We start from the raw sequence: 21,527 nt of genomic DNA, 5'->3' as shown, positions 1-21,527 counted from the left end.
CATGTTCGCTTTTCGAATGTAATAACTAGTTCTTTTTTCGTTTTTTATGTATGCTTTCGTTACTTTATGTTGTCATGTCTCGTCTGAAAACACTGCGGTGTATTTGTAATGGATGGTGCGGCGTTGCTGCAATAAATCAATTGGTAGTCAGTGCCCGTCTCGTCCCCTTCCTTCCTTCCTTCCTTCCTTCCTTCCTTCCTTCCTTCCTTCCTTCCTTCCTTCCTTCCTTCCTTCCTTCCTTCCTTCCTTCCTTCCTTCCTTCCTTCCTTCCTTCGTGTCTTTGCGCGCCGCGGTAAATAAATTTAGTTCTATCAATTTAACGATGAGTACTGTGGAAAGAAGTGCCCGGTATAAAACCTAATGAGCATAGTTATACGCCGTCGACGTCTTGTGATACGCCTGGCGTTATACCATAGCCCACAGTGGCGTATACTTCACACAGGATAGCAAAAAAAAATAAACATAATTAACAGGCCCACTGGGAGGGAGGAAGGGAGAAGTATAGAGGACAGAGTGAAGAAACAGGCACGTACACTAGCTAACTACTAAGTGGTTTGCGCGCCCATTTTGGTGCCTGCTCCAATATGTTCCCTTGGGCCTTTTGCGCATTTCCTTGTCAATAGTCGAACTATTAGCCCATCTGTACGTGTTAACGAGTTTCATCAGCGACGACGAGAATTTTCCGCTTAAGATAGGTATGTAAGCTGAAGTTTTTTTTAGGAGAGGTTAGTTTTTAGTAATCGTTAAGATGTCCATCTGTCGTCCACATGTTCGAACGGCAACGAATCACGATTAATTTTTTGTGCGGATCGACATCCATCTACTGGAACTATCTTTCCGCAAACGTCACCCTTCGCTGTAACCTTGCACGCTTTAAAGCCGCAACCGAGCCTCTTCTAACTTCAGGTCAGCCCAACCGTCATTTAAAACACAGATCATGAGCTTTTTTGAGGTATTGTAAATAAATAAACAGTAATGAAGATTGCAGTTAAGCCGTAAAAATTTCGCCAAGAGTTCCCACGCCTGCATGCGCTATTCCCGCGGTAGTTCTAATTATTCTCTTACGGCGCTCGAAGCCTACGCCGTAACGTCGTTTCGAAATAACTTTTCTTGTTCTTTATTATTTTTTGCACTCTGCACATTCTTCACGAGCTTTCGTTCGAACCTTCTAAACGTCCTCTTTCTCTCCTTTCATCTCCCTTCCCACGTGTGGAGTAGCCAGCAGGGCATTGCCCGGTTAACCTCCCTGCCTTTCCGTTATTCTGTCTCTATGTCTCATAACTTTCATCCATCCTTTCATAATATCATTTTCTTGTTCTGCAATTGGATATCAATCGCAGCTGATATTGCAGCGTTCTCGTAGCCGCGGGGGGGAGCGCGGTTGCTACCGGTGATTATTTAGTTTACGTAGCAAAAGCGGCCCGAAATTGCGCGGCTCCCTCACTCGGTAATTAGAAATCTGAAACTCCTTCAAACTTGCTTGCGTGTGACCAGTAGTTGCAGACACTGCAGCTACACTCTAAAGACGGATACACCTATATGGGAGTAAAAATGGATGACGCTGTCATCTAGAGTACTCCCTTTTGTAAATTGGAGTGAATTAGAGCACAGCTTACTCCCTCTATACTCCTTTCTGCTTAAAGTGCAGGTGCAGACAGTGACCCTTCTTTGCAATATATGCCTCCGGGAGCATACGTGGCCGGCGAAAAATGAACCCACTTAGCGACCGCAGGGTTTTCAGTGACGTTCGTTGAATTAAATTTTAAGGCGGCCGGAAAAGACAGCAGGGGGGGGGGGGGGGGGGGGGCTGTCATACTGAGCGAGCTGAAATAAGAGACGCCGTGCCTCATCAAAACTCAGTTATTTCCCCGAAAGAAGCCGATGACGCGAAGCGCTTAGGGCAGGGTGTAACACCTAAGAGCCCCATATATCACGCGTTCTCTTTATAAGCGGCAGTTACCCCGCCATCGGTATCAATTCACCGCTGGCTTTCACCACACGGCAGGCGCGTAGAAAACCGCGACACTGAGTTTCACTCTTCCAGCAGTAAATATTCATTCTCGCCCGTCACACCAGCGCGATCGGGTTCGCTGTCTCCTGAAATTAGAGACTTCGCCTACGTGTTGACACTCCCTCTTTCCTTTCTCTCTCGCGTCGCCTCCGATAAACCGATTCTTCTGAGCCTCTTATCAGCGCTCCGTTATACGAGCATTCCCTGCAGCACAACCACTAGCGCGCATCTCTAAGGTCGTCTTCGTTTTTTTTTCTTTTTATCTAAAGCGGGCACATGTCGGCGGTGCGTTCGAACAACCGCCTGACGACAGCGTCGAACGAATCCAGCTTTCTCTCTCTCCCAATGGCTGAAAACACCACCGCCAGGCAGCCGCCGGCGTCGCTACCCTGGTTCACTGCGGCTGAGTTTGTCTTTTCTTTCCGTCTTCCGTCGGTAACCTTGTTCCTAGGCGTGTATCGATCACCGTTAAGCCCCCGCTCCCTGTCTTTCTCTTTCCCCCCGCACTGGCCTGCCCCCGTACACCTTCGCTCGCACTGCCTGCGCCAACCGATGACGTCGTTGCAGCGAAAAGAAACCGTTTCGTCGGTCCGTTGGCACTTTCCTTTTTCTTCCTCCCCAACTGGCGGATATTGCCAGCGCAGCGCTAGCTCCCTCGACGGCCTCGAAATTACGACCGACTTGTTTCCTCTCGTGCAATTTGTTTCTCTCTCCCTGTCTCCCCTCTTTTCCTTTTCCCTTCCTCTTTTTCTCGTTCCTCGTGGGTCGTTAGAATGGATAATTTGGCTGAGCGGTGCGAGATCCCCTGGTCGTAGAGACGAGAATGGCGCAGAAAGAAATGCTAGGAGGAGGCGCTAGCGCGTTGATGTAGCTCCTTCTCCGCCTTCCCCTTTCTAGGGGCCCTACCCTTTCCCTCTTCGCGGACTCGGAACGTTATTCGCCGCTCGCGCGTCAGGGTTTTCGCAAGGTCAGTCTCCCTCTCTTTCCCCCTTGGCGACAGGCGGGGTGTTTTGCCACCCAACCAGCGAGTTAAGCGGGAAAGCTAGCTTGGAGTTCCGCGCGCTGTCGTCGTAGCTGTCAACGCAGTCGGCGGCACTGCAGATTAGTCGCCCGGTCTGCCGCATTAATCGTTCCCTTGTTTGTGCGCTTGCTCGCGTGAACGACCTTGAATTTTATTTTTTTAAACGGACAGCTGTGTTGCTGTAGCGTTAACTGCGTCGCCGACGTAGTTATAACCGTGAATTCTCGTGTCCAGGTGCTGGCGAATATGTTATCTGATCGCAGAGTGAGAGGTTCCGATAATGTGTCCTATGTTATCATGTTATCCGGTTATCCTCGGCCATGTCCACTTTAGGGTTATTCCTGTAATATTTGCATGCCTGAGTTGTCCGTTTACAGTGCCGGCTGCCATAGGGACATTGGCCGGTTTCACGAGGTTCGGCGTCCGATTTACTCATACTTCACACGGTCATGTGACTCGACAAGTAGAGGAACAGAGCAGGTGTATATTGACCTTTCTGCCTCCGCCGTAGCTCACTCGAACACGCGATCTCTAGCGCCACGAGAGCACTTATAGTTAAATTTAACTTAAAAAAAAAAACAGCAGTTGGTAACAGTGGGCCTTGGTCCGCGGGGTCCTGTATTACTCCGCTGACCAATCATAACATTGAACAAAATCAGTCTTTAATGTTTGACTGTATCAAACAAACCAGAGACATCAAAATTATTGGGGCTTATGAATCAGTCTCATGGTCAGTGTCTTGTTTAGGTAACAAAAATTTAACAGCGGTCTACTTTTTTGTCACGGACGAATTCTGTTCGACTGTCCTGAATGTTGGCGGAGCTTCACTGCAGACTAGTTGCATTCGACTGCAGCTGTGCTACCGCCCGTATGTATGCCGTCACGAAGTTGTTCATTATTTTGCCAAAGGTAGAGGACTGGCCTTTATTTTTTTTTCTTCGCAAAACATCGCAATAGGGACGGTTTAACAGTTCCCCTAATTTTCGTAGGTGTTCGTGTTCGAAGGCAGCCGGGGGCGGTGAATCACCACGCTGTCCGTTTAAGTGTAGACGTAAGCTCGGACGTAACGGACCCAAAGTCTTCGCTTTCACAAACGCGTTTCTATTTTTTTTTTTTTTTTGCAAACGAAGTTGTGTTTCGTTCACTGTGTGTCGTATATGACGGATACATTCAGGGGATTCCGAGGAAACGAGTACAAACCTCGGAAATGGTATTGGCCATCTCTTCCCGTTCTTTAAGTCCCGTACTACGAAGAGGCATTAATGCGTTACGTAAGACCATAGACTAAGTGTCAATGTTTGCATTACTTGTGGGCCTACGCCATGTCCCGTTGAGACGCTTTTCCGTAACAAGTGATGGGGGTCTCTCTTGTGCTAAGCTTCTTCGCGCCACCTAAAGGTGTACTGAGCAGTCCGTTGGGCTTGACGAGTTATCGTATTAAATCGTTTAACTGCATCGCCATGCACTTGCCAGCGATCATGCTGTGCCCACTTAATGTTAAAAATGAAGAACAAAAATAATGCTTCCTTCCTTTCTTATGGCTACCCTACCGCGTCATCATGACGTAATACTGCAGCGTGTTATCATGGAGGGAAAGGGAAGAGGGAAGGAGGCATCAGCCTGTTCACAGGAGTTCCTCGCGATCATAGGGGTGGTTGAAAGGTTTTTTTAAGATGGGTTCAAACTAGTCACTCACTTTTTATTGATCTTTTATAGATGGATTACATAATATGCCACAGGTACGGCCTCTGAGCCCAAGTACGACCCGTGGCTGGGTTCGGTGGGCGAAATCAAGGTATAAGCGACTAAACTAAGCATGCTCTCAGGGAAGAAAAGCATGATGAGATTTAGTCGACAAGCTCAATAAACCACTTGGTGAGTATGGCGTGTCTGTTCATTATTAGATTGTGTAAGGGCGAACTAGGTCAGCCTTTAGTTCTCATTGTTATCGGATTCGGTAGACGCTGTCTCGTCCATGTGGCCGCAGCGAAACACCTTTCCAAATGCACGTTACCGAATGCGCGACGGCGTCTACTAACTTAGTGAGCGAAAGTCCCGCACTTTCACGCTACGTGGCGAGTTTCGTAACTGTTTCCTGTTAAGCGCGTCCTGTTGTTTAGTTCGCTGTGTGCTTTTTTTTTTTTTTTCCGACAGAAACCTTTACCGCATCTACGCCGCGCCAGTGTTGGTAACTTCTCTTGTGTGGCTCCATTCTCTCTCTTTCTGGGAGTCCTTGCGCTTTGTAGCGTTGAGCACGTCGCCGAGCTACGCGACCAACTAGCCGAGTTGGCGGTCCTAATGAAGAGACAGCACTGTTGTTGCCGGACAGTTGCCAACGAGGGATCGACAAAGCAGGCGAGCGGTGGACGTCGAAACCGGAACTTCGGAAGCGTAGTTGTGTCGAAGAGGATATCTTTCTTTACGCCTTGCTGTCTTTCTCTCTTTCATTCTGCCTGCGGTCAGCAGCACATCGGCGATTCGGTCGGCGTCGTTTAGTCGCGCATTTTTTCCATTTGTTTCCCGCGCGGCGGGTGGGCGCTCTAGATGAGGTCGCATTTTGTTTGTTTTTAAGGTTGCGCGCCTCGCGGTTCACGCCTCCGGACGTGACCAGACTGCGGCGTCGGCGCCTCGGAGCGCAAGGACGCGAAAACCGGGCCCGTGTCGCGCTGTGAGGGGAAGGGGCTCTGCCGTTTGAATCTCTTCCTCGTCTCCTTTTTTTTTTTAGTTGGCTCGGCCGCAAAGCACCCACGCAGCCAGGGAAAGCAGCCCCCGAGCGAGAGCCGCGAAGACGTCTGTCCGTAGTCCCTCAACACGTCTCGCTTCCGCCCTCCTCTAGCCTCTCCCCCATACACACATATTTCCGGCTCCAAAAAGTATGAAAAAAAGTAGTCGTTTGGGCAATAATAAACTCTAATATAAGCAGATCCCTCAATTTTAGATCGCAGCGGTCGCGTTCCATGCACTTTGTCTGAACTCTACCCCAAAAGTGGCGTCACTGGGCATAAAATAAGACGTAGATGCCTCGTATGCTGGAGGTGCGACATTCTATCCACATCGTCGCCGGATACCCACCGATTTTGCCACTGTTGGTGCGAACGCTTGCCTGGCCTGATGCTTGGCTTCTTTGGGATGAAATGCTTGAAGGAAAATGAGTATTTGAACCCACCTCGAACCCACCCACCTCCTTGCGCCATTCAGTTCAGATCATCGCCAACATCATCATGGGGCTGGAGTGCTTAACACACATGCTACTACTTGACAGCTGCACGGGTTCTTGTCACGGTAACTACCTCGACATATCCTGCGTTATAAAACACACGAACTAGATGGCTGTATATTGTACTTTATAGCAGTGCTGGGTTCCGTCACTGGTCTGAAGTGCAACGTTGAGTCGAAGCCGGCGTAACATGCATGGGCACTTTGTGTCGCTGCTAAGCTACAGTGAGACAGCGAACTGCTGCACGGACCGTGTTCTTTTTCGGGAATAGTAACGGTGGTAGCTTTGTCTTAGAAATAGCAACCGTAGGCATTCACTCCCTTTTGCGAGGCAGTGCAGGATCTAACGCATATGCTGCGGTAATCGATCTTTCCAGACGGTTCGTGCAAAAGGCTTGGCGAGGCTTCCTCAACTGTTCCACAGTGTGTTCCCGCGAAGAAGCTCAGTGCAGTTCAATTTAATGTTTATTTAGCATTTTTGTGCGTATAAAAATGCAGGGAGCGGAGACACAAAGCTGCTGTGAGGTAAGCTTGACTGAGTCGCCGCCCTCTTTACATGGCAGTTTTTGCAACAGCTCTTCATGAGCAATGTGATAAAAATGCGAACGATTCGCAGCACATGCCATTTTCACGCACGAGATGGGCAATGTTTCATGCAGCAATATTACAGACACTCTAATAAACACTCTCGCAACGGTATTATTAGGTACCTGGAAGCTGACAATGATAATAGACAAACTTCCCAGAAGAGAAGGAAAAAAATTACCAAAGACCAATTCGAAGCACAACCACAGTACTGTGTGGTGAAACGAATCATTGCACATATCTGGTTTTATTATTATGAAGATGGCTGACAGTGTTCACCGCCGTGAAACTGGTTGATGAAATGAAGTTTCTCATTAGTCTTAGTTGCTGTTTGCTGGTCAATTTTCTTGTGTAATAAATCGTTTAATAATCTGGAAAGGCGATTTCTGGCCCTGTCGAGCCCATGTCTGATTCTGGAGAATGGCACGCGCCACATGTTTCTTCATTCCTTAATGAATGCCTCCTATCAGAAATGTTTTTCAGTTTACATTGGGGCAAAAATGCGTCATTACCCGATTTTGAGCTATGCTTGTATCTCATGTGCAGGTTGAAATCGTATAACTTTGGACGCGCAACAGGTATTTACGAGATGGCTGAGCGAATAGCGTGAGACTAACGACTTGTTCCTTATGCTCCCTGTTTTTAAATCTGTGCCTTTTGAGGCCGTTGAGGTGAAAAGGTATATATAAGTGTAGGAAAGTTTCGTGAGTGATGCGGGCGGGCTCAGGTAGCATAGTCTGTAACCATTCGTGTCACGCCACTTCTCGCAAAATAGCTAAAAGAAAACATAAAAAAAAGTAATGCGTGTTCTTATTTGCAGCGCGACAGGCTTACCGACAATTCCGCGCGAGTAATCGTCCCGGGAAAACTGTCTCTGATGAGCGCCTTGATGAGAACGACTGCAAGGGAAGAAGAAAGTAATCGCTGCGATATTTATCAGAGAGAAAACGGCGCCGCGCAGGAATTCACGCGATACGACCGAGTCATTTTCCTTTGTCCGTTACTCTTTCTTGGCCCTTCTGTTCTTCATCGCCCCTCATCACCGCCCTTTAATGCACCACACCAGTTGGACAGATAGACACAGAGACGGCATCGTCATCGGCGACCGTGAGCAGCCCGTCGTAACTTCTAAAACGCGCGTTCCCCCCCCCCCCCCCCCCCCCCCCCCATGGCTGATCTCTGTGTCTGTCTGTCAGAGAGACTTGCGTAAGGAAGTTGATGAGTGCCGCCACCCTTTCCCTTTCTACCGTCTCACAATGTCGGGAGCACGCCGACGAAATGCGGGAAAGAATGACAGGGGTGAGAGGGGTTTAGCGGGGCTCCTTTCGCGTCGTCAGCGTTGATGGCGGAGCAGACTCGTGACGCAATATTTATTGCCCCTAGACAAACGAAGGTGGCCCTGAATCACGCTGCCATAAAGCAGACGACGGCGAAAGAAGCGAAATGAGGCGAAGGAAAACAAATGTGGCCAGAAGAAGGAAGGAAGGGGGGTGAAGAGTGTACGGGCTCGAACCGAAAAAGCGTGAGTGGCGGTTTATACAACAACCAAAAAGAAAAACAGAAGAGACCACCAGTGCAAGCGGGCGAAACGAAATAAACTCGGCGCCGACGCGTACGCAGCCAGAATGTTTCTCTGTGCATTGAGTGGCGGTGATTCTTTCCCAGTGTGGCGTATATACAGTGGCCGCGCAGTAGCGTGGAGAGGGTTGCGGCGTACCGGCGTGCACGGAGGGAGAGGGAGACAAGAACGGAGACCTGGGCCCGTGTGTCTGTGTGTTGGCGGCGTATGGATAAAGCGGCGCTGTGCGTACAAGCGACAAGGAACGGATACACCGGGATATATATGGGGAGCACTGAAAAGGGGCCGCGCGTTGGAAAGAAAAGGATTGCTGCGACCGACCGGAGTCTGGGAGGCGGAGTGGGAGCGAGCCAGTGGATCGCTTGACATAAATAACCCGACTCGGAGGTTCTCCGACTACTGCTGCTTCTACTGCCCTCTTTTTCTGCGGCTGTGGCTGTGGCGACGGCGAACGATCCTTCATATATACGGGGGGACCTGTTGCGACATATCCTTTCGCCGTCACTGCCTCGCCTTCGCGCAGCTTAACCTTTCTCTATCTCCCTCTTTCTTCTCTTTTCTTTTCTGTCAGTTTTTTTATCACTGTCTCCCTTGGCTGTCTTTTACCGCATCGGAGGAGTATTTTCTGTGGTCAAACTGTCCGGCCGTCAGGCGCGGCTGACCAGTGCCGGACATTCGCAGTCCCACTCTTATTGCGGCAACGCCGCCGTCGTCGCCTCATAGGATTGCGCATACAGGCAAACCTCCGTTCCTCCCCTGCTTGTCCCTCTTTTTTTCCTCACCTCGCCCTCAATACCCACTTCGCCGACACCGGACATATTGATTTGACCTTTCCTTCCGCCTTTCTGCGTCTCAGAGCCTATGCTCCGTGAGGCCGTCTTTGTTCATATGCCTTCCAGGCTGTCGAGGTGTGTATGTGGATTACCCCCTCCCCCTCTCTTTTTTTTCCTCATACATTTTAGTGTTCTTTTTGTGTATGTCTAAGTTGGCGGTTGACACATGTCCTCAGCTGCAGAGAAAAGGGTCGCCAAGAGTAACGGCATGGGTAACCGGATCGCGTGCACGTTTGGCGTTGCGCAAGGCCATTCGCGAATTCGGTGCGGAAAATTTCCTGGCCTCAAGGTGCGCGCCGTTAAGGTAATCCGTTGCCCGAAGAGGTTTGGTGACGGCGTTTTCTTTCTTTTTTGTTGTTCCTTTCGTCTCCCTGACATTGTCGCTCTAGAAGGCTTTATAACAGAAAGAGGCTTGCGAGTTGAAATAGGTGTGGCTTTTGTTCGCCTGAGAAAAGCGAGCCGATTTTCGACCATCTCGGATCCGGCAGGATAACGATGAAGGAGCGGGGTGTAGCAGCAAGTTTGTTCCGTAGCTGTGGCTGGGGTGCCTTGGGAGTGTTTAGTCGACCGTTGTGATAGCATTTATCTATGAGAACGAATTGAAAAGGACAAGTTTGAGTCCGCCGGCATGCAGTAAGCGTCTGTGGAATAACGCAAAGAGCGAAACAAGGGAGGATTGTGCGCCATGTTGGCTTGAACGACCGGAAGCGGCACGTGGGGGGTTGTAAGAGACGCCCTATAGTGAAGAGCTATGGGTTAATTTAGACCACCCAAAGTTTTTAACGTGCGCGGACATAGCATAGCACACGTGCCATTCTGCGTTTCGCCTCCATCGAAACGTGGCCGCCGCGGTAGGGATTCAAATCCGCGACTTCGAGATCAGCAGCCGTACGCCGTGCCCATTAAGCCACCGCGGCGGGTCCAGATAGAAGAGCAAACCTAGTGTTCCGCTCTCAAAAGCCGCATTTTTTTTTTTTTTTGTGAAGTGCACAGCAGTCGCATTTCTGGTTTTGACTTCCATAAGGATACAGCGGGTGTCGTCATGATAACCTGGCGCAGTTTGGCAACTCGTTAGATCGAAAGAACTGCACTTTCACTGCACTTTTTTCGTATTTTTGTGCCAGTTTTGCATTTACTGCATTGAACGGCGCGAACATTGACATGCCACCATATGTCATGCCTCATCACACCCGCTGCCCAGCTGTTGTTTTATTTTTATTTTTGTCTTGAGAAAAGCGGCGATTCTGGTAACCAGCGTGCATGTGAGGACGGCTGGTAGTACCTGTAACGTTAGTCACTTCGATAGTAATCCGTTAGTTGCTACATGCCCGGCTATAAATATGAAGGAGGGCTTTGCCAACGTTTAGACAGTTGCGCATCTTGTATGCCTCTTTTTACATGCCACATTTTAACAGCATCTGCAAGAGGTATGGCATACGCGCCGACCATGTCGAGTTTTCATTGCTTCTTTCAATTACAGCGTGTACACAACTTCTAATGTTTGCAAGAATGCAAAAATCGCGCCCCGGTGCCGAGATCGCGACGCGAGTTTACTCCTTGAATCCCTATGTACACAACTGTGCACAAAGCAAACTCGCTGCTTTTTCTGAGAGTGGCTGCACCTATAGCAACGATTTCTTTGTTTCAGGTGAATTTTGCTTCCTACATCCCGCGAATTAGCTTGTTTCTTTTATGCCGTATAGCGAACGGAGTAAATAATATTTCGATATAAACAGTGAGCGAGGTAGTACGCCCTCAGACATTTTTATGCAGACATAATGTGCTCTTTCGAAATAGAAATTATTTCCACCATCCTTCGGGCGTTTACTTGCTAAGTCGCGCTATTTCAATGTTGCTATATTTTTATCAAATATGACGTTTTGTACGACACTTTTCACATCCCTGCAAAAAATCTACCGCCAGTATTTTGCGCTGGAAAACTTGAGAAATTGTATTTCTTAATGCCTGAGTATACTATTTGGGCAGAAAAATGTTTGATTTCGATGGAAACAAAAACTGGCGCGTCAAAGGGTTAACCGAGTAACAAAGCTTGGTTTTTTTTTTTTTAACACTACTGTATACCGTGCCTTCCGTAAGCTCCCCGTGTGGCGTGTCGAATCCCTCAGATTACGGGAACGATATTTCTCTTTTGTCCCCGGCAGTCGTGTGTTTTTCTCTCGAAGCACACCGCCAGCACTGCTCGCCGCTTGGCGCAAATTCTCCCCAAATCCGGGCTTGTTCGGGCCCGATCACGGACGGCAAACGCAAACAGCGAACTCTAGGAACGGCGTCTCGGGCACACCGCGTTAATCGACAAAACACCACACAGCTGCAGTAAACATACACACACCCTCTCATGTGCGGAGAGAGAAAGAGAGAGCATGCTCGGGAAAGTCTAGTGTGTCGGCAAGTAGCGTGAGGGAAGGCTTTGTTTTTTTCTACGCTCCTGTTAAGACAGGGTGTGTTTACACATACGTGTATCTGCGGTCTCCAGGCATACCTCTTGTTGGACGGAAGTGTTTATCTCGTCTGCTCCTCGCTTCCGCGGTGCCACGCTGTTCGAGACGTCGCCTTATAACTGAGCTTATCGCAGCTGCTCGCGTGTGTCGCGGGAACTGATCTTTAGCGAGACAGGATGAGGCACGCTAGCGAACGTCAGCGCCAGCGGGCATCCTTCCTCTCCGCGGAAGTTTTGCCTGTAGACTAAATTTAGAGTATAGTAGTCCCGTTCTTTCTTCGCCTCTGTTTTCCTCATTTCGTTCTGTTTTGTTAACATTGCGCCTGTGGTTACCGCAGCTGGCGAGTGTTCGCCTAGCGCGTTATAATCGGTTAGCGTTATTGTTTTGTTTTGTTTTTGCTGCTTTAGCAGTAGAGTCAGTCTCCTCTTTCGGCGAAAAACCAGTTGCTTGTATGTTTAATTGATGTTTCCTCGTTACGTTTGCTTTCTCGCTGCGCCCGTTTTCACCGCAAGCCTCGCTGCAGTTCGGAACAACAGCGTTACTGCGTCTCCTGTTTCACTGTATCAAACTGTGTTTAGCTGTGGGAGATACTTTCGTCCAGTTCTCCCAAATAAATTACATACTGAATTGTATGACGTCATATCTTGGGCGTGGTGAACTGCTTCACTTCACTTTATGGGATTTAACGTCCCAAAGAGACTCAGGTTGTGAGGGACTCCGTTGTGGAAGGCTCCGGAATAATGCGTTATCACTTGTGTTCTAATTATTGTTTTTATCATTTCTTTTGTTGTTCTTAAAATGTAACGCGTTAAAAACTTTGTATCGCTCCGAGCTCTCTACGCTCTAAGCAGGAACACGCCTATTTGGAATTTTGTAGAAAGGAAGTAAATTGTCGACTAGGACACTCTCTTTTATAAAAAGGAGTGGGTTAGAGGACAGTTTACACCTTTTTTACTCCTTTTTCTTTAGGGTGTATGTAATACCTTCTCAGCGAAGGCCTTTAGGGCTAACGTGAATAAACAAATAAATAAATTTCGAGCCTTTGACATTGCGCAGCACACGGGCGTATTCAGTTCTTCCTTCTATGTGTGCTACTGCAGTTCCGGAGTCATATGATTCCGGTTGGTTTCGATGCGCTCCCTTCCAACTACCGAGCACCGCCACTCTACCCCTTGCTCGGCCTGTGGCAGGCCCGTAAAGTGCGGTCTTTTCATAAATATATATATATATATATATATATATATATATATATATATATATATATATATATATATATATATATATATATATAATGGGATGTGCCTGAATATGGCGCGGCCGAACGAAAGGGAAAATAAAAACGATGGTGGGCTTCCAACCTGTGCTGAGAAATACGTCACGCGAAAAACCATGTTTTGACCCACCGAGCGGAGTGCATTAGCAGGCTTCCTGCGATGCCGGAAGCCGCCTGCCATGGAACTGTTGAAGGGTTTCCTTCTGGTCCCCGTTTGGGTAAAGCTCAACCGTGAAGGCACACCCGGCTTCAGTGCATTCGCAAGCGCTGTCGTCCCGATTTTCTTCTCATTTTGTCCGCAATAGCGCGGTGAAATCTCGTTAATTCGAACTCGCTTAATTAGAACTTTCATGTTCTTTTTCTGCTCTGTTCCTGTCAACTACACGTCTATCAAGGGGAACCCGAATAGGCTTCCCTTAATTTGACCTCTGCAGACCGCGTTTCTGTTGCCTGTATAGACCATACTGCGCAGTTACTTGCGATGTACAGTGGGGAACAAAAGTCTGTGGACCACGTGTTCCTCAAACGACGCCGATACTCTATTATTACCCGGCGGCTGGAGGCCGCACTTCTAGAGATTAAAGAACAAAATTTTGACATTCACCTCCACAAGTGTGGTCTCCAGCGTCGCCAGCTAATAAACAGAGCTATCGGCTTCGTTTGAGGAACACGTGGTCCAGAGACTTTTGTCCCCGACTGTACTTGGTCCTTTCACCAGTGGTCTGTCTGTCCTCGCTCTACTCATAAATACGCATGCCAATGGGACGTGTCTGTTCTTCCCTTGTGCAGCCAAGGTGTGCCGCTTCTTGGTGACCAACAAGCGGCACGGCGAGGCGCCCTTCGAGGTGCGCATCACAGACGAGTCGACGGGCAAGGCCGAGCTGTTCGCCAAGAAGGAGCTCAACTGCGAGAAGCACCGAAACTACAAGTTCGACATCGCCGCCGTGGGATGCAACGGGCTCGTCTCCGAAAAGTGAGTGTCTCAGAAGCAGATGTAAGCATGAAATGGTTCCCCCATGAGCTAGCGCCGCTGTACAGTGACGTACTTGATTCCAAACGCCCGAACACACTTCAAACTGCCGCCGCCTCGACAGCCGTCAAGCGCTGTACGTCGCCATGTACGTACAGCCATGTACAGACATGTTCAGGGTCAGTCAAAAGTTCCGAGGCCACAGGGTTTGCTTTTGACCAGCATAGTCGGGAAATTGAGATACCCTCGAAGCTCAAGATATCTGTAGAGAATAGAAGAAGGATCGTTCTACCATATGAGAACCTTGATAGCTTTATCGGAATCTTAAGTGCCAGGATATACCGATGAAAAGCGGACCATGTGGCCTGGGAACTTTTGACCAACCCTGTACGTCGGTATAGTACATGGACGTCAAAAGAGCCCCGGACGTCGATATAGTATGGGGACATTTTGCTTTCGCATTGCTACAATGCGGGTCGCCGCAGTGATCTCAAAGTTGTCGTTTTTGGGAATGAAAGAAAAAAAGAGGAATAAAAGGCACCGTAGATCGAGCGCTCTGGATTAATTCGGATCACCTGGTACGTGCGCTCACATCGCACACCACACTGGTACGTGACATTTCGCCTCCATCAAAACCAGGTTGTCATAGTCATTCGCGAATCTCCGCTGAGTCGATGCTCATTGAGTTCAGTGGTCACTGAAAAACGCTGTGTGCCACCGGCCGATCCTCATATTGAGTTCGATGGAAAAAGAGGCCATGAATGTGGCAAGCCGGCGGGAATGCTTGTTTGCGAAGTCTGTCTCGCGTGGATTCTCTCGATCTTCTCCCGTTTGCCTCACTTCTGCTTGGCCCTTGTGGTCGCTATGCCGCCAGAGTTATCCGACTTTCACTTGCGCCATCTTTGGATAGCTCGCGGCGTCATGTATAGAAATTGGTTTTGAGGAAAGAAATGACGCAGTGACTGTCTAACGTATCTCGGTGGACACCCAAACCGCGACGTAAGGGAAGGGATAAAGGAGGGAATGAAAGAAGAAAGGAAGGAAGAGGCACCGTAGTGGAGGTCTCGAGGACATCATCATCATCGTCTCCGGAATAATTTCGACCAAATGTGAAAATGTGTCAATCAAATGTGACAACTGTCCATTACTGGGTGGGACTGGGACTTTGGGCATGAGGTGACCTGCAGCTATTCAATGAAGAAAAAATATTTAGACATAATTTTACAGACGTTGAGATTTCGTGCAAACCAATTTGAATCAACTCTGAGCAGCCCGACCAGCCTCCAGGTATCGAACAGTAGCTAACAGTAAAGTCACTTCTTAACAGAGCCACACAGAAGTCCTTAGCCTGCGCAATAGAGTCATTGGAAGAATTTTCCATTGGCTCCACTACACAATAGAGAGATAGAGAGAAACTTTATTACAACAGGAATTCGGGGCACGCCCCAGGGTCCCCGCACGACCCCACTGCACTCAAGTGTTTATGTCCCTAAGATCCATACACTGGCAGCCCGGCCGGTGGCGATGATCTGCACGTCCGGGTCCTCCGAGCGCAGCAGGGTTTCCCAGTCCTCCCAGGTCTTGAGATTCTCTAGGTCCCGCGCGGGAGTGTCCGTTGGACAGAGGGAAAGGATTTGGAGGGAAGAGGCGAAGGGTTCTGGGCATAGGGCGCATGCCGGAGTGGGGAAGGAGGAATGATAGTGAGCTAGGAGAGAGAGTGTGTCTGTAGTCTGCGCCAGAGTGTTGCTTGTTTATTATCTAGGGAGGAGTGGGGCGGGGGGGTAGAGCTGGCGTGGGGCTCTGTAGGACTGCGTCAGCTCGCTGAATGAGTGCATGCGCTCCTTCGTGAATCCGCGATCCGAGGCCACCTGAGCCCGGTTTAAAGAACCTCGGGCTAAAAGGTTGGCGGCCTCGTTTCCGGGATTCCCGGAGTGCGCAGGCACCCATATCAGCTCCACTTGGCGGGGCGGAGGTGCATCGGGCGAGTCCAGTATGTCAAAAGCAGGGACATGTAGTCGGCCTCGAGCAAAATTTCGAAGCAAGAAGACTACGCAGACGAGCGCTGACTCGAAACTGGCTTTTTTATTGAAAGGAGCAAACATATATATATATATATATATATATATATATATATATATATATATATATATATATATATATATATATATATATATATATATATATATATATATATATATATATATACACAAAAATCACGTGGAAAAACGGAGCAAAGAGCATTTGTCCAACAAAATCAAGATCAACAAAATCGCAACTCATCCGACACGTGGCGAGGTCCGCTCAAAGGCCCCCTGAAAACCCAAGTGAAAAACGTCAAGAATTATCTAAAAATGAAACCGCTTTATCAACTAATGCCAATGAAGGCTGGCTGACACACTGTGAGTGCTTCTTTCTGGTGAAATAATCTTCCATTATTTCCCTGGTCTCGGTGGCGAAACAAAATTTTAGTTTTTGTGACCAAGGGGCGGCACTTTTTCTTTTTCATTTTATCGTTTTCTTTCCCACTGTCGCGGCAGTGATCTTTAAGATATGAATATCTGGAGTCTGAAAGTGAGTTAAGGTGTTCCCGCAGGCGAACATTAATACAGCGACCGGTTTGACCAATGTAGACTTTTTTGCATGATATAGTGGAAGTTCGTAAACTACAGAACATGCGCAATCCACCAACGGTGATCTGTGTTTAACCCGGCATTTGAACGGACTAACTCCTAAGACCTTTTCACTGCGGTTCCTGATGGCGTGGCAAAGCCCACTCAACTTATATGGTGTCGAAAAAACAACATCAACTTCAAACCTTCCCGCTGCATTTTTCAGATTATGTGCTACTTTGTGTATGTAGGGAATTACCCTACGTACAGAATGAATGAGGGTTTGTATGGGACAGCCGCTTATCTGTTTTTTTCAGCCAGCGTGCGTTTCGGCGGACGCGGTTGTTGCTGCGACCCGCGTCTTTTCTCTTCATCTTTCCTCTGATCTGTTAACTCTCCTCTATCTGCACGTGGCAGCGGTGGTGGCTCGGCTGGAGCCAGTTGGCAGGCCCTTGCAATTTTCTTTTCATCCTTCTCTCAGTCGCAACAAGAAGAAGAAGAGTGATTTGTGTAATGTAATGATCACTGCCCAGTGTATGTTGTGTTCTGTCTGTTCTGTCTGCTCAAAAGTCATGCGCGCGTGCCGGTGCGCCTGGTATGATGGCCACTTTGGTCGACAGGTGGCGCAAGCGCCGCTTTCCGCAACTGTCAGTTAACCGCAACAATTTGCACAAGCCGAAGCTAAGTTCATCAAAGAACAGAAAATATAAAAATAAATTTCAGTAGAACTTCTGTTCTACGTCAGCCACAGAAAATACTCCTGCAAAACCCCAACAGGGTTGCGCAAAATTCCTCCGAAGTCTTTGTTTCATTCGATGAGGTTACCGGCGTACGTTGGCACCTCGCCGATCATGGGGTCTGCCAGGCACCCCTTTCGCTTCCAACGCTCAGGCCTCACCTCATATGCGTACTAATCTTTCGCCTTTTACTAAAGATTACCGTGGGGAGGGGCACACCAATGAGCCTATAGGCGAATTTTTGAAAGGCCTTGCCCGTTTGGGTGAGGCCTAGTTGTCAAATCCAAAGAGAGAACTTATGCACTGCTCCTTTTTCCCGCGGCGCGTTTGATGTGAACGGCTAAAGGCAGCTTGTCCGCAATGCTTGCCGGGATTGCACCGTTGTGAACCGCCGATTTTCCGGGTGCGAGTCGGGGTGCGCACCAAGGCACCCCGGTGCGCGCCGGCGAGGATGCTATAAGGACCACAAGCGGCAGAAGGCCGAGTATGCACGCGAGCGTATATACACCAAAACGGGCCTGTGAGACGCCAAACCGTGCAGTCGCCTCTGATAATTCAAAATGGGCCTAGCCAAGGGCGTCCGCAGAATTTTTTGCAGGGGGGGGGCCATTGGTTGTTGGCGCCGGAGGGGGGGGGGGGGGGGGGGTATATTCGTAGCGAAAAGGCACTATTTGCGGAGTAAATTTATTTATTTATATATAAATAAAAAATAAGTAAAATACACACATGAAAGAAAATTACAAGCAGCAAATTAAAGCGCGGATTGTAGAGATACATTGGAGTTTATCAACAAAGAAACAATTAAAATTAATAAAAATGCAAAAAGATACTATCAATACTCGAAGTGCTCAGTCTTACTGCATACGGGTTTTCGACTCACCCGAATTGATGACCAGCACACAGCGCAATATGTTCACAAACACGCAACTACAGTCACTCAGTCAGTCTTCCTTGAACAGCAACTGTAGGCGCCTCGGATTTTTCTGGGCGAATTGCGTAGTTACACGGGTGATAAATTCATTTCTGTGCTTCATTACACGCTCTCAGTGCACAGTCATCATATATATTGATTGGAAAAATGGTTGAACGAGTACGTTGAAAACAAAAGATGACTATATATACAACGAAAACTTATTTACAAGATAAATGCACGCTCGCAGCTTCATACACCTCGCTCCATCTTGCTCGCGCATCCGCACAGTCGAGCAACCGCACACACACTGCTCGCCGCTCGTCGTTTTCTCGTCCGCTGTCTTGGTTGTTCTCACCTTCGTTGACAACCCGCCACTAAAAACACCGAAGCACAAACACAGAGGCGCGCACACGTGCAAGGGCTTACTTGCCACAATATCCACGAATGCGCACTTTTGGGGTGTAAGGAACGCCGCGCGACTTCCGAGGGGAAGGGACACCCGCAACTAATTCGGCCGGAAAATTTGTTTTTGTGCTTTTATGGGGTTCAGAGCCCCAAAACGACTCAGGCTATGAGGGACGGAGTAGTACAGAGTTTTGGATAATGTCGACCACCTGGGTCTCTTTACCATGCACTGACACGCACAGTACATGGGCGCTGTTGTGATTTGAGGCCCAACCAGAGGTGACAGGCGAGCCAGGCAGGCGCCATCGGGCTGCGTTGACCAAAGGCGCTGGTTTTCGGAGAAGACGCAAGGAACGCTGGTGTGGGGGCGCCTCTGGAGACTGCGTCGCCGTGAACAAAAGCAGCTAATCCCCTTTGCCGAAGGTTCTGAAAGCGGCGCTTCTACCGCACCGAGCTCTCCCGTGGATCGGAGGAGACAGCGCGCGGCGGCGGCGCCAACTCGTCGCCCGCTTGCCCCTGAGCAGCCCGACAAAGCGGGGGTGGACACGGCTGATTTGTCCTTCCCCCCTCAAGAATTCATCGGTGGCCGGCGTACGAACGTCTGCCTCCGTGTCGCTATCTCTCTAGAGATCAAAGAAACAGACACCCATCTCAAGACGGCTCGAAGCACATGCTCGCCGGTGCCGCTGCATGTCTGCAACAGGTCTTCCTTCAGCAGAGCTGGCGGTGGCGTGGTTTGAAAACGGCGGAACGACGCGCGCCCGGACGCGGCATTTCGCAGATGTGACCAAGCGTCGAAGCGGGGCTGCTTTTACCCTTTTGGCTGAGCGCACCACCGCCCCTGGCGTGCGGCCATCACTCACGGTTCGAGTGAGTGATTTTCCAGGGGGGTGCAGCCGCCCCCCCTTGCCCCCCCCCCCCCCCCCCCCCCCTCCGGACGCCCATGGGCCTAGCTGCCACTCCACACCTTTCGGACGCCAATGCCAATCAGTTTTCGCTGATTAATGTGCTCAGCCAGGTAACCTAGGATCTAATAATTTTTTTCTTACTTTACGACCGCGTAGTTAAATACGCTCGTTGTGGAGTATGGCGGCAAAGCAGTGGCCCGATCCTTGACCCATCGACACTGAGCAGTGGCGAGACTCGGCAGCCTGAGGGGCGGGCCCTCAGTTACCGAATAACCAGTGACATTTTCAATTCTCGCGCTTTCGCACTCGCACTTGTAAGTTTCTAAAATTCTGACTGCTGGGACTGTTCAGCTAGTCGATAACCGCAAATGTCTGAAAGCTTGCTCTCCAAGCAGCCAAGTTATGAGGGAAAGCCCTAACTCTCGCCTGCAGGAGCTACTGCTCGCCACAGCAGTTGCCGAAAGCTTTCTGTGCAAGCAGCCAAGTTATGAGGGAAAGCCTCAACTCTCGCCTGCAGGAGCCATTCCTCGTCACAGCAGTTGCAGTGGGTGCTTGTTCATTCCGCTTATTTCAGATGTAGAACTCACTTTATTGCAAGCAGAATTAAGCTTCTGTGAGGGAGAGAGCTTAATTGTCAGAATTGGACCGCTTCTCGAAGAGCTGCGTCGGCACCGCGGCCTATCTCATGGAACACTCGATCCCCGCTGACTGCAGTGGCGCCATCTGCTGGAGGCGGGCGCAACCAGTCGCTGGAACCCCTTTGTTTTCTTGTGCGCCAGAAAGTGAATTTAGGGGCGCCGTATTGAAGTCCCCTATTTAATTTAGGCCACGTGGGGATATTTAATGGGCTCTGACATATCGCACAGCACATGGGCGCCTTTTGCGCTTCGCTTTCATCAAAACGCGGCCGCCGCGGCCGGGATGGGACCCAGTCCTCCGGCTCAGTAGCAGAGTGCCCTAACCATAGATCCACTGTGGTGGGTAAGCGCCAGAAAGGGTTAAAGGAAAAAGGGTTTTAGGTGCACATCTATTTCTTGTCAGTATCTCTTTTCTCACATGCTGAGTCTGAGGGAAGTGAATGCCACTCAAAACTGACTTTGTTTGCTTGTAAATCTGGCATTTTGCCATTAGGCACTTATGTCATTTTGTTGGAGGTGAAATGCCATTAAAAAAAAAAAAAAGCTGATTTACATTTCAACGCGTCTTGCTGTGCCTAGCTCATTTTTGTATTTTCATCCTGTATGCAAATATATGCTCATTGGTTTTTTTCTTTTTTTACCTGCCCTGAAGAGACTTAATCGTGGCTGATGGGCTCATATATTTTTATCCACTGTCAACATTGTTATTTTTCGATTTCCTCCTTTCTGCATTCCTGAACTCATAGTGTGCAGGTCTAGGCTTGCTGATTACCATATGTGCTTGACATGCGTGGTTCTTGTGTGCTTGCAGTGTGACCGTGCACCTGACAGTGGATGACGTCAATGAGTTCGCACCCCGCTGGGAGGAGGAATCTTACCAGGGCAGTGTGGATGAGGGCCGGCCGCCACACGAGCGCGTACTCCGCGTGCGTGCTCTTGACGCTGACTGCACACCCAAGAACAGCGAGATCTGCAAGTACGACATCCTGGACGCACATGTGCCCTTCTCCATAGACTCTGAAGGTGAGCCACCTGCAATAAGGAATCTCTTTTGTCACCTGCAACAGGAATGTTTAGGGAAAGAGTGCCTACAGCTGGCACAAGACAGGGTTAACTGGAGATTGATGCGGGAGCAGTTTTTGGCATCCAGTGATCGTTGTTAAGCTGTGATGGTGATGATGAAGGAAAGAGTCCCATATCCGGGTACCCTTATGCAATAGAACATCCACTATTAAGCATCCTAGATAATAACTTCACTAGGGCAGATACAAGAGTTTTTGGTTGCAACTAATCGCAATGGGACTGATGGTGCCACGAAAACTTGAGAATGCTCCTTGCCCAGCTATTAACATACAAACACACAGTTATGC

General features: G+C 49.1%; 1 protein-coding gene and 1 non-coding gene across 2 annotated transcripts in view; both read left to right on the top strand.

Annotated features, from left to right (window-relative positions):
* Positions 1-21,527, top strand: part of LOC149363929 (calsyntenin-1-like) — a 169,364-nt gene that overhangs the window by 127,220 nt on the left and 20,617 nt on the right. Inside the window, exons 3-4 of the mRNA XM_089573922.1 lie at positions 13,767-13,950; positions 20,969-21,180. Coding sequence (XP_089430048.1) covers positions 13,767-13,950; positions 20,969-21,180 — 396 coding nt within the window. The remainder of the gene's footprint in view (positions 1-13,766; positions 13,951-20,968; positions 21,181-21,527) is intronic.
* On the top strand, positions 17,440-17,563 carry LOC149363930 (U5 spliceosomal RNA). Its single transcript, XR_016289290.1, has one exon. It is a non-coding gene; the product is annotated as a U5 spliceosomal RNA (small nuclear RNA).

The sequence above is a fragment of the Amblyomma mixtum genome, chromosome 2 (assembly GCF_055824585.1).
Source record: "Amblyomma mixtum isolate Tamu chromosome 2, ASM5582458v1, whole genome shotgun sequence".
NCBI classification, from domain to species: domain Eukaryota; kingdom Metazoa; phylum Arthropoda; class Arachnida; order Ixodida; family Ixodidae; genus Amblyomma; species Amblyomma mixtum.
Note: the sequence above shows the minus strand (reverse complement) of the source record. Positions and strands in the feature narration are given on the sequence as shown.